Source organism: Chrysochloris asiatica, unplaced genomic scaffold, assembly GCF_000296735.1.
Source record: "Chrysochloris asiatica unplaced genomic scaffold, ChrAsi1.0 scaffold00020, whole genome shotgun sequence".
In the NCBI taxonomy this organism is placed as follows: domain Eukaryota; kingdom Metazoa; phylum Chordata; class Mammalia; order Afrosoricida; family Chrysochloridae; genus Chrysochloris; species Chrysochloris asiatica.
The window spans coordinates 16,685,580-16,698,114 of record NW_006408538.1 but is presented as its reverse complement, the minus strand read 5'-3'; the positions used below and the strand labels follow the sequence as shown (position 1 = coordinate 16,698,114).

Genomic DNA, 12,535 nt, shown 5'->3' with positions numbered 1-12,535 from the left:
GATTCGTAACCACTACGCTACCAGAGCTCACATAGAATATAAAAATTCATAGCTTTTTTATTAGTATAGTTTTTAATTTGAGAAGTTAATATAATTTTTTTTTATTTGGTTTTGTAGCTTTTTATTAAGTCAGGAAACATATGAAGCATAATTCATTTAAAAATTCTCTTTGGCCAATGAAGGACCAAAACAAGGATGTAAAAAGTCCAACATATTAAGGACTTTCTTTCCCTTCTTAAGTTAAGCTTTAAAGCTATATTTAGGAATCAAATGATATAAAATCCTGGAAGATTGTGTTAACATTGTTGATAAATTTCAGGGAAGTAAATCAAGTACCTATATATTTAAAAGTGTGCTTTATTCAGTAGTTTTGATATCATGCTCAGTCCATCCTGTGGCGCTGTGGGTTAATGCGCCAGACTGCAAAGCCATTTGAACTGCAAGGTCGGCGGTTCAAGCTCACCAAAAACTTCTCGAAAACCCTATACAGGGTCACTATGGGTCAGAACTGACTCAACAGCACTTCACAACAACAACAACAGCATACTTTGACATTTTAAAAGTTATATTCTGTAACCATTCTGAAATGATGGGAAAACTTAAAAAAAAAAAATCTTACATGGTTATTTGCAATTGATTCACATCATCAGGCATTTAAAACTTTTTATTAGATAAATCATCATAATATGGTTGAAATTTGGTAAACTTCATTTTTCACTCTTCTGTGAAATTGTTTCATAAGACATCCACAGCCTGGTTTATTTCTGTGTTGTAGTGTGGACTTAACAGGGTCACTGCAGGTATCCCAGGCAAGGGACACAATCACGTTTCAGGCCAGTGTGACACTGTGGCTATTCTTATTCACATATGAATGTAGGAGTTCAGGCTAAATGCTGTGTTGTCTGTGGGACTTTAAATTATTCATCTTCAGAATTGAGTAGTAAATAAGATTTGAAATCATAGGATATTGGGAGGTGCAATTTGAAGGATTAAAATCTCTTGTAAATCAGTTGTGGAAAATGGTTGTTAAATGCTGACTTCCTAATATAAAATGTAAGAATAAAAGTTCTCCAATTAAAAAAACCAGTTGCCACTGAATTAACCCCAATTCACAGGAACTGTGTTAGCGTAGTGGTTACGAATCAGGCTGCAAACCGCAAGGTCAGCAGTTCGAAACTACCAGCTGCTCCGCGGGAGAAAGATGAGGCTTTCTGCTCCCGTAAAGATTTACAGCCTCGGAAACCCTGTTCAGGGTCGGTATGGGTCAGAACTGACTCCACGGCACTTAACAACAACAACACAGCGACCCCACATGTGTGAGAGCAGAACTGTACTCTGTAGGATTTTCACTGGCTGATATTTCTCAGTAGATCACCAGGCCTTTCTTCCAACGTGCTTCTAGGTAGACACTAACCTCCAACCTAAGATGTGATCTTGTTAACCTTTTGTACCACCAAGGGACTCCTCAGTCCTATTTTAAAAAGATCAATTCCACCCTTACGAGGGAGATGTGGTTATGCTGGGAGAAGCCCAGGAACTTGCCCAGGGTACCCCTGTTGACAAATGGCAGAGCCACATTTGAACCCTGGCAGTCTGATTCTTGAGTCTGTTTGAGGAGGGGCAGCCCCTGGTGACTTTGGCCAGAGAAATTCTCTAGCTGCCGTCTCTTCCACATCATCTCTGGTCTCTTCCACTGGTTTCTCTTCTTTTTAACTATCTGCTCTTTTTACTAGGAAGTACCTCTAGAGGTGAGGAACCTCAGCACCTGGGCCAGGTCCCTTCCACCCACTGAGGTGTCAGACTTTGGAGCCACCGGCTAGCCTTCGATGGTTCCCCATCTGCCCACTAGCCTAAAGAGGATGAGCTTGCCCTCTCCCTGCTAAACACTGGACTTTGGGGCCAAGCATCAAGGCAATCCCAGTGTCCTGAGCTGGACTTTGGCCAGCAGAGCTAGCTCCCCCTCCACCAAGGTGGTGGTGGAGGTGGTGATTCCATGGGGTGGGTCCAGCAGCAAGCAGTGAAAACGGGACAGAGCCCAGGAGTGCTTGTTAGCGCTGCAGACGGAGCCTGTGGCTGTGTGCGCAGATGACATCACTCCCGTGCCCTGTGCACCGTCTCTCACACTGTCTTCTCCATAATACATATAATGAGCTAAAGTCATTTACTCATTTATAGCTGAGGAACAGCCTCAGAAATAATTAGTAACTTGTCAAAGGTCACACAGCTAGGAAGGGGCAGAGCCAGGACTGGAACCCAGCCAGGTCTTTCTAACTCCAGAGTCACGTTAAGTGGTTCTGTCACCTACTCTATGGGGCCATTGCCTCTCGGTCACAAAAGCCACATCACACAGGACATAAGAAAGACCTTCATGCCAGCAACAAGAGCACACCATTCCCCTTTGGTCTTTTTCTGTAATGTAAGGAAGCCAGAGTGGCTGACTCCATGAGACTGAATGAAAAACCTTCTAGAACCTTCCCTGAGACATACTGGTGAGCACCCACATGCCTCTTGGTTGATGCTCTTGCATACCTGTGGTAATTGGATGGCTGGTCCTGTTGTCCCGGAGAATGCCAGGCTCAGCCTCAGTCACTGGGTTTCCAGAGAAGCGGCAACAAACACTTATTTATGAGACAGAAGCCAACAGAGCAGCTCCTCCCTCTGCTCCATCATCACCAGCAGCCTCTCTTCTGAACTGCCTCAAATCTCAGTGACAACTGGATGCAGAGTCTGCAGAGTGTGGGGGTCCTGGGAGCCCCACCCCACATGCACCTCCTTTGTTTCCTCACCTCCCTAAACAGCCTACTACTGGCGAACCCCAGTTCACAGGCCACTTGGCAACATTAGCAGCTATTTGCTTTGAACTTGACATCAGGCCCTGTAAATTCTCTCACTCATCCCCTTACCACCATCAGGAGGAAACTGAGCTTCACCGGGATTTCAGAGCTATCCAGGAAGTAGCAGAGCTGAGGCTAGACCCTGAGTCTGAGCTTGGGCCTTCTGTGCAGGAATGGCTAGGCTGGAAGGGACTTAGACGTGGTGAAGAGCACGTGCCCTGCAGTTGAACTTCCTGGGGTTCACGTGCCAACCTAGCTACATGCCCAGCTCAGTCTTGGCCACAGTGCCCCGCCTCCCTCTGATGGGGATGGTGGTGAGAATCCAGACCTTACACTCACAGGATGTGTGAAGATTAGTGAGTTCATACTTAAAGCTCTGTGGCCATGCCTGCCTGATACACAGTGAGCACTCGGCTGATACAGCACTGTTGCTCCTCTTAGAGGGCCCCACCAGGCTTTGCCACGGGAGCCCCAACACTAGCCTCCCCCTGGGCCAGCTCAGCTACTAGTATCTGTGCTGGAATGTCACGTCAGGTGAATGTGCTGACAGATGGCAGTGGCTCGGGTCACAGTGGTCTGCTTGGACTCCGTGCTCTGCTCTCAGGGAGTCCTGTTCCAGGTGTGTGGGTGAGACCCAGGGGGCTGTCAGATACTAGCACACAACCACAAGCCCAGCAGGGGCAAGCCTGGGTGGTCTGCATCCTTCTCTGAGGAGGTGCCCTGAGTCTCTGTATTCACCCAGATGCCTAGTTTCCTGAGAGCCTGCCCAGGGCTTGGGGACTGTACCACCATGAAAACTTGTTTTAGCTTGGAATCAATAGAAACGGGGATTCCTATCCTCCCCCACTGAATTAGCAGAACCCAGGATTTCCAGAAACTGTGACCCTGCCTTAGGGCAGAGACCCCCAACAGAAAGCAGGACATTCTGATCTGGCCAGCTGTTTGAAAAATGTAAACATAGCAGATCATGAACCCAGCAGATGTTTGTTCCGAATCTCGCTCCATCCCTCACCCTCTGGGGCAAACTAACTTTCCTGCTCCTCTTTCTGGCTCTAACCAAACAGCCTTCCAGCCAGGTCCACCTGAACCACATCGTCCTGTGAAGTGGGCCTCCACACACAGGGGGAGGTGAAGGTCTGCTGACCTCACTGCCTGGGGATTGAAAACATCTGAAGGTTCAGTTTCTGAGAGAATGGGGGTCTCCTGTCAGCAGCCACAGTCAAGTAGGTGGGCTGCAGGGAACAGACCCTGATCATTTCCTTGCTTTGTACAGCTCTGATCGAATCCCTCAACCAGAAACCACAGCCTGCCAGTGAACAACCCCAACCCACAGACACGACCCACACGACCCACAGGAAAGCAGGTGGGGCCGATGCCCCCTCGGCCAATGGGGAAGCTGGAGGTGGAGAGAGCACCAAAGGCTACACTACAGAACAAGTAGCGGCTGTGAAAAGGTAATGGCCGGGGCAAGCAGGGAGCTGGTGCTGGGGGAACACTGCCGGTCCAGAGGAGGTATCCTCAGCCCCTCCTTCACCTGTGGTCTGGGCTTGGGGGACTTGGAGGATAGAGGATGTCCAAGTGGTCTGGGTTCACTATGACCATGATTTGTCTCCCACAAGACCCTTGAGTACAGTGTGGGAACCTTGGCACCACCGCCCCCCACCCCGAGGACAGGCCTAAGATGCTGACACTGCTGGCTTGTTGACCTCATTACACAGAGCTGTTAGTCAGGTGGGGATGGGGCCTGAGCTCCCTCCAGAAGCTCCCCCAACTCACAACCCGCCCCCAACAAACACCCTTGCACACCAGAGCCAGGTTGGTGACCAGCTCTCCCTCGAAGCTGTGGGTGGTCTCTGAGGGAACAGACAGCCAGGCTTTCTCAGGAGTAGATGTTCCTGGTTCTGGTTTTTTCCGCCTCTCCCAGAGCAAGCCTATGCACCCTACATTGTCTGGGAGCTCCCGGGCCGTGGCTCATCTTGGGTGTGACCAGCAGAACTGGAGTGTACGCCACGAAAACACAGCTCGTGTACATTTCTCTAACGTGGTCATAGCCAACCACAACTGACTTAAGAGAGGCCTTCAGAAAGTCTAGAATGGGCCAAGAATCATGTGTCTCTGGGGAGTAAGGCTTCAGGGCCTTACTCTTCAGGGCCCTGTGGCCAGGTGGACCTACATTTCTGGTCTTTCTTGTTACCCTCAATGTCAGATGCATGGGCGTGAGTCCTACCTCCTGCGCAGGAAGGGCTGATAGTGAGGGTACTGTTGGTAGAAGCGAAAGGATCCTGACCTGGCAGAAACAGCAACCCTGTGTTCTGATGTTTCCATGGGACTCTGCATCACAGTCGTAGGTCTCACAGCCTGCTCAGAGCACTGAGCCCCCTGTAGTCCTCACCCATCTCTCTCCAGGGGTCTGGGAACATGTAGCAGCCCTCCACTTTCTCCCTCCCCCAGGGTCAAGCAGTGTAAAGATTACTACGAGATCCTGGGGGTGAGCAGAGGGGCTTCAGACGAGGACCTGAAGAAGGCCTACCGAAAACTGGCCTTGAAATTCCACCCCGACAAGAACCATGCACCTGGTGCCACTGAGGCTTTCAAAGGTAAGCTGCTCTGGCCTGTCCCTCCGGTTTAGCTCCTGTCTTTGAGCCAACACAGCTTTCCCAGGAAGTGGCGAGCAGAAGGAAGTGGCCTAGGGTTCAAGACCCAAGGGCCCGGAACTGCTTTCTGGGAAGAGGGTCCTGGTGGCCCGTCCAGCCGTGTAGTGTATCCCCTTTCCTCCTAGATGGATTGTCTCCAAGGTCACAAAGTGAAAGAGGAGGAGAACCAGCCTTCTTGACTCACCTGTATCCCCAACTTAGAATCTCGTAGCTGCCCATCGGGGGAACTGTTGCCCTGTGCTGAGGGACCGGGGCCTCGGCCTATAGCTGGAGCCAGCTTTGCCCAGTCCCTCCCACATACCACTTACACTCACACACTCTCTCACACACTTACATTTAGGGCAGCCTCTCTGGTCGTGGGCCTGTTGGTTCTGGGGTGGAATTGTTTATGTGTGTTTCCTGTGGCCTGCCAGGCTCACCTGTGCCCCACCTAGCTGCCAGTCTGAATGTCTATACACTCCATTGAGCCTGCAGACTGCCTTCCTTTGCTCTTTTCCGCTTTGTCCTCTTTGGAGTCTAGGCTCACCTCCCCCAGGAGAGAGAGTGTGGGTGGACTGGTCCCACCTAGCCTGAGCAGTGAGCTGTGCAGAATAGGGCCCAGGACCACCTCAGGTGGGAGTCTGACGCAGCTTCTAAGGACCTGGTGTGTTGTCTCCCAGGGACCTTCCCTGGAATTACCATTCAGGGCTGTTTGGGGTAGGGCCCTGCTGGCGTAGGCTGCATCTCCCCTTGCTGCCTGGGAGCCAGCCCTGAGGAAGAAGGGAAATGAGAGACAAAGGAAAGGTAACCATGAACAATGTTTCTCCTGCCCCGACCTCTCCCTGCAGCCTGCCCCTGCACCGACAGGCACCAAGATTCCAGGTTTGGTGTTGAGACCTTGTCGAACGGGAGGAGAAAGTTCTGCCTCCTTTTTCCAAAGGTGGCAGCTTCTGAAACATGCTGCTTGGATCACGCACTATCCTCTGGGAATGAGGACAGCTGGGGGAGAAGGGGCAGAAGATGAAGGAGCAGCCAGAGCTGCAGTTTTGGGGCATAGTCTTTGTGCCCAGGGAGCTGTGGTGGGCAGGCCCCAGGTCAAGCAGGGGAGCCACAGCTGTCTTGGACCCCCGAAAGTTGGAGACTCGCTCAGGCCACACAACTGGCAGTGGAGAGTTCTTGACTAGAACTCAGTTGTGTGGCTCCCAGGGTGGGACCAGCAGGTTTACAACAAGGACATGTCACATAGAAATGTTCTCAAGTGGTGTCCAGCCCATTGGACACCTTCAGTGAGTGGAGTGAGGAAAAGGGGTTGGGGTGTCTTCATACAGTCGGGGTGCAAGCCTGAAACCTGACAGACTGGGGCTTGATGCCTGGCTTCTGATGCCACAAGGGAACTGGCACATGGACTAGGCCAACCTAGCCTCCACTCAGCCTGGGCTGCCCATCTACTTTGGGACATTTCTGCTTCCTAAATTACTATTGTACCTGAAGTGAGTGCTTAGCTGCCCAGCGAGCCCCTACCCCCACCCCATGTCCTGACCTCTGTGCCTCCTTTCTAGCCATCGGCACAGCCTATGCGGTACTGAGCAACCCTGAGAAGAGGAAGCAGTATGACCAGTTTGGGGATGACAAGAACCAGGCAGCCCGGCATGGCCATGGCCATGGGGACTTCCATCGCACCTTCGAGGCTGACATCTCCCCTGAAGACCTCTTCAACATGTTCTTTGGTGGTGGCTTCCCTTCTAGTAAGGTTCCCCAACACGTACACCCCTGGACTGGCTGGCTCCCTTCCTCCTTGGGGGTGATGCTACGGGTACTTCCCACAGCTCCAGCTCCTGACTTAGTCCTTCTGCCCACCAGGTAATGTCCACGTCTACAGCAATGGCCGAATGCGCTATACTTACCAGCAAAGGCAGGACCGCAGGGAGAACCAGGGTGACGTGAGTGAGGAAGGTGCTGGGGAGGGTGCCCAGGGAGTGGGACCTGGCCAAGGGAGTCACCTAGGACCAGCAGCGCCCTAGCAACTCTCAGCTCAGAAACCACCTTGGCCACCTTGCCATTCTCCTGAGGGACACCAGAGGGCGCCACTCTCCACCGTATCCGTGGGAGTGGGGAATTGATGACTGAGAGATTACTACAGAAATTTCTCCACCTACAGACAGGCTTAATCCTGGATGGCTTTTGTACAGTCCAGTTGTTCTTAAGGCCAAAGTGATATTTTCTGAGCAATGAGTGGACTGTCAGCATTGGGAAGTTCACTTCCTAAGAGAATTACAAAGAATGACAACATAGGTGCTTCCAGCGTTTTAGTGCTCTTGAAAAATGTGTACAAAAGATCCAACGAGACAATGCTTCAGGCACATTGTGCATGCCACAGATTCAATGATACCTAGCTGGCCAAAATGAGAAAACTGTGGACAGTTGCAGATTTTTAAAAATTCTGGCAAACAGGCCCCTTTTGCTACAGAAAAGTTTTATTTTAAATCCCATACTACCATGCGGTGAATAAATGTATCGATTTTAATTTCTGGTGTTATAATTGGAAATTTTTAAGTTGGTAATTTATTCTTGAGTCTCTGAATTCAAAACGTCCCATTCTGGAGGCAGCTACTATGGCTGATTGTTTCCCGTGTTTTCTCACAAGTAACTATGTATGTATGGATGGATACCCACCTCCCTCCTTTATGGACCCCAGATTGCTGCTTCATTGTTAACTGAGAAAGCTGGCAGGTGGAGGAGCTTCTGTGGTAATGGGGCCTGAGGGGGTGGGAGAGGAGGCAGGAAGTGTAGTGACCTGTGACAGCTGGCTTCTGCCCCTTGGGTCCTGTTGTGATTATGGGTAGGCTGATGGCAGGGTGGCCAGTGCTGGGTACAGCTGGGTGATGGTGGCTCTTCCCTCCAGGGCGGGCTGGGGGTGTTTGTCCAACTGATGCCCATCCTCATCCTGATTCTCGTGTCAGCTCTGAGCCAGCTTATGGTCTCCAGTCCACCCTACAGTCTGAGCCTGAGGCCGTGAGTACCTGCAGCCAGGAGGGGAGGCTGGGGCGGTGGGCACACAAGGGGCTTCGGAGTCTCAGCCCTGTATGGGGACTTCCTTCCCGTCCTGAACCAGCAGGTTCGTGATCATAATTCAGAAAGCTGGCTTAGAGTCAATGAGATGCTTTTCCATTTGAACTGAGAGTCTTCCTCCTTTTCCGATCATAGGCCCCCAAGAAAACGCAAGCCTTTCTTCTAGGACTGTGTGCATACGACCATTTTGCTTCATCTCTCTCTCAAGTCAGACAGAACTGGGGTGGCTTTGAATCCTAGCTTCTCCACTAACTAAACAGCTGTAGGATTCTGAACAAGTTAACTTCTGCTTGCTGGTGTTGTGCTGTAGGGTCAGCACTGGACTTCAAACCGCAGGGTCAGTAGTTGAAACCCACCAGCTGCTCCTTGGAAATTTCTATGCAGGGTCGCTATGAGTCGGAACCGACTCGATCGATCGCACTTAACAACTTGCCTCTGAAAATGAATGAGCAATACCTGGTGCATTATAAATGCTCGGCAGCATTTGTTGAAGAATATGTAGCCTTGGCTGCCAGTATTAAAGTGGGGCAAGTTATGTTATTTAGGGCATTGGCCCCTGTCACTGATTGCCAGCACCTTGTGTGCCTTCTGATAGAGTGGGTGTGTGTTCAGCTTGTGTTTGTTGGAGCCTGGCTGAACTGCTTTCAGCCAGCAGGGGGCAGGTGTGGTCCACTGGACCCATACCACCCTCTATAGGCTCCCAGCCAACTGATCTCAGCCCATTTCTCTGTAGCAGGAGTGGTGGGTGGCAGTTTTGAGGTGGTGGGCAAGAGAGCACTGACTCCTATCTGGTACTGAGGCACTTACAGCCTCAGCCTGTGATCGGAGCTGAGATAGAAGCCAAGAGCTGGGAGGGTCCAACCAATCCCCAGGAACCATCCTGTCATTTAGCTCCAAAGTCCCTGCACTCGACTGAAGCTCCTAATGCTCTGGGCTTTGGGGACAAATGAGGAGATGGAGGCACAGGGAGCTCATCAGGAAATCCAGGCCTGTCCCCAAATCCCCCACTTCCCTGACCACAAGGCCTCTGCTCAGAGAGGGGTCAACAGTGTAGTAAGCAGAGAGCCGGAGAGAAGGGCCACCTAGAGGAGGGACACCCTAACTTTTCTGTAGATTCTCACTTTGGGTCATGTGAGTCTCAACCACCATGGAGGCCCTCCTGGCCTAGAGCCCCCCCATCACTAAAGCTGCCCTGGGCCTGGGACCCACTTTGCACCTGGTCTGTCCCTGGCCAGGTCCGTGGGCCATGTCCACAAGCGATTCACTGACCACCTGAACGTCGTCTACTACGTGGCAGACACCTTCTCCGAGGAGTACACAGGGTCTAGCCTCAAAGCAGTGGAACGGAATGTGGAAGATGATTATATCGCTAACCTCCGGAACAACTGCTGGAAGGAGAAACAGCAAAGTGAGTGCAGTTGGCGGGAGGAGGGACCAGCAAAAGCCTTGTTCGCCCAAGATCTGCAGTCCCTGAGCTCCACTCCTGCATTTCCCTGTGGCTGGGAGCCAGATGACTGCAAATCACTACTTGTCATTTTGACTGCCAGGTGTAAGGACGTGGCTACAGGCTGAAGCAGGTCCCCTGGGTGCTCATAGATTGGGCATCCAGCTCCCTTGGTTGACCTGATCTAGTGTCTCCATCCCCCTCCCAAGTCAAGACTACCGTCTTTGTTTTTCTGTCATCTTCCCTAATGATTACCCAGCTCTGCCCAAGCTATCCCTGGGCCTATACCAACCTTTCCTGCAGACCTGGGCAGGCCTCCCAACAGCCTTCAGGAGGTGCCAACTGTGCCCTGACCCTGCCCATTCATTATTTTGCAGAGGAAGGCTTGCTGTACCGGGCCCGCTACTTCGGCGACACAGATATGTACCACAAAGCCCAGAAGATGGGCACTCCGAGCTGTAACCGACTCTCAGAGGTGCAGGCCTCCCTGCATGGATAGTCCTGGGCCAGCCACACCACCGAGGTCCAAGTATGCGTCAGGACCTCCTCTACCCTGCAACTCCCAGCAACTTTGGCCCTGGTGGGGATGGGGACAGGATGGCTGGTTAGGACACAGACTCCTTGTCCCAAGCCTGACCTTGGTTCTCCAGAGACAGGCAACTCTGGGCCTGCTTGGAAACAAGTCTGTTCCCCACCCCACCTCACCTCCTTGATGGAGGACTGCAGGGGTCCCGGAGCCAGGCAGAATAGGGAGCCCAAGTCTGTTGCTGAAGCCTCTCGTGGCTCCTCTGTCTGGTCCAGCCATTAAATTGCCAGCACCTGTGCCCTGCAGCCTAGACCCAGGAGGGTATCCGCACAGACCACCACCTGACACTGGGAGAACCAGGGGACAGTGGGGGTAGGGGGGCATGGGGAACCTTTCCTCTTCCTTTGCCCTCCCAGGCAGGAGATGAGTGGAAGGAACCTACGGGCTCTGAGGCAGAGACCTGTGCACCCTGTTTGCTCTCCCTCTGTGGGACCAGAGTGCCGGTGATCGCCTCAACACCTGGCAGACTGGAAGCTGCAGGCGTCCGGCCCCACCCAAGTGTTTCTTCTGTGGTCTGAGGAAGGAACAGAAGGTTACCAGTTCAGGGTCGCTGCCAAGCTACACAGTACATCAGGGATGGGGAAAAAGGAAAGCTGCTGGTGGCAGGCTAACAACCTCCATTCCCCTTCGCGTGGGTGGTAGCCTCTGTTCCCAGTTTTTGCCAGAGTGGGCAGCTGAGACCAAGGCCAGAGTAGTGTGGGCCGAGCCCAAAAGTTTCTTCTCTTTATTGGTACCCTGCCCAGCTCTACCTCTGCCCCTTGGGCAAGGACCCAACCACAGTCTCAGTTTAGGGCCATTTGTCTTCATTTAGCACCTCCAGGAGGAGGGTGGGGTGGGCAGGACCACAGGCAGGGCAGGTCTGCCTGTGAGCTAGCTACAAGGGGCCTTGTGATGCCCTACTAACCGTTTCCTTCTCCTCCCCAGACTATGAAATCCCTGGAGAATTTTTGGTGACATGCACTGAGCCAAGGTGATGGACTTGTATATTTAAGGAAAGACATAAAAATGAAAAAAATTAAAGTGGAATTGGAGGCCGAACACCGCACAACTGCCCTCTCCCCCCAGTAAATGCAGATCGTTCTTAGGACAGACCAGAAGGCCTGCCTTCCTCCCAGGGCTGGCAAGGCCCCAGCTCCTAGGATACAGGAACCATGGCAACGAAAGTAGAATGTAAAACTTGCAGCAAATGTGTGGGAAGGGCTGGGGGAGGGGGTGGCCACTGTGTTCCCTCCCCCTCCCACTGGCTGTCACCTCTCAGAAGAGACCAGTCAGATTTTGGGTCAAGAACAGAGCGGAGGAAGGAAACCTTTCCTTAGGATGTAACTTATAGATGCATGTATATGTATATATATCTATTTATATGTAAATAGGCATATATAAAAAGATATATATATATAGTCTAACGTTTTAAACTCTGCAGGGATTTGGTTGTTTAGCAGATTTCCTCCCTGTTGTAGAAAGCCTGACCTGTTTGAGGAAAGCAAGCTGGTCCTTCCAAAGTCCACCATCACCATAGCTGGCAGATTAAGAGAAGTCAGGTCTAGACGTTTCCCCAGCCCTGGGCTGGATTTGAAGGTGGCAGTAATCATGTAAATTAGTGAAAGCTTGGAAGGCTACCAGGTGGAGTAGGCTGTAGGGGAGAAAGGCTCCCCTCGGTGCATGGTCAGTGTTGGGTCATCTGAGAGGCTAGACAGTACCTACTGGGGTGAGACCGCCCACCTCAACCTGCCCCTCTCCTTTGACAAGCTCAGGTGGGCTCTTTGCCTTGGTTTCCTGGAGCTTTCCAAGCCTCTGGCAGCAGAAAACAGCAGGGTTCAAAGAGGGAAAGCAGGCTCTGCCCAGCCACCTCTCCCTTACCCCTAACCCCCAATCCCTAAGTGGATGTTGCCTTATAGGTGCCCCAAGGCACAAATCCATGTTGCCACTGGTTTTTCCTAAGTATGCACCAAGGACTCCAGAAGGCTGTTCC

At 51.8% G+C, this 12,535-nt stretch overlaps 1 protein-coding gene across 2 annotated transcripts in view; it reads left to right on the top strand.

Annotated features, from left to right (window-relative positions):
• The window catches only part of DNAJB12 (DnaJ (Hsp40) homolog, subfamily B, member 12), a 21,536-nt gene extending 9,540 nt beyond the window's left edge, over positions 1 to 11,996 (top strand). The window contains exons 2-9 of one of the 2 annotated variants that reach the window (XM_006835874.1): positions 4,108 to 4,288; positions 5,286 to 5,431; positions 7,027 to 7,212; positions 7,328 to 7,407; positions 8,370 to 8,479; positions 9,772 to 9,944; positions 10,358 to 10,509; positions 11,491 to 11,996. In XM_006835874.1, the coding sequence (XP_006835937.1) occupies positions 4,108 to 4,288; positions 5,286 to 5,431; positions 7,027 to 7,212; positions 7,328 to 7,407; positions 8,370 to 8,479; positions 9,772 to 9,944; positions 10,358 to 10,479 (998 nt within the window). In that variant the 3' untranslated portion in view covers positions 10,480 to 10,509; positions 11,491 to 11,996. The remainder of the gene's footprint in view (positions 1 to 4,107; positions 4,289 to 5,285; positions 5,432 to 7,026; positions 7,213 to 7,327; positions 7,408 to 8,369; positions 8,480 to 9,771; positions 9,945 to 10,357; positions 10,510 to 11,490) is intronic. The other variant, XM_006835873.1, reaches the window with a different exon arrangement.
• The last annotated feature ends 539 nt before the right edge of the window (positions 11,997 to 12,535 follow it).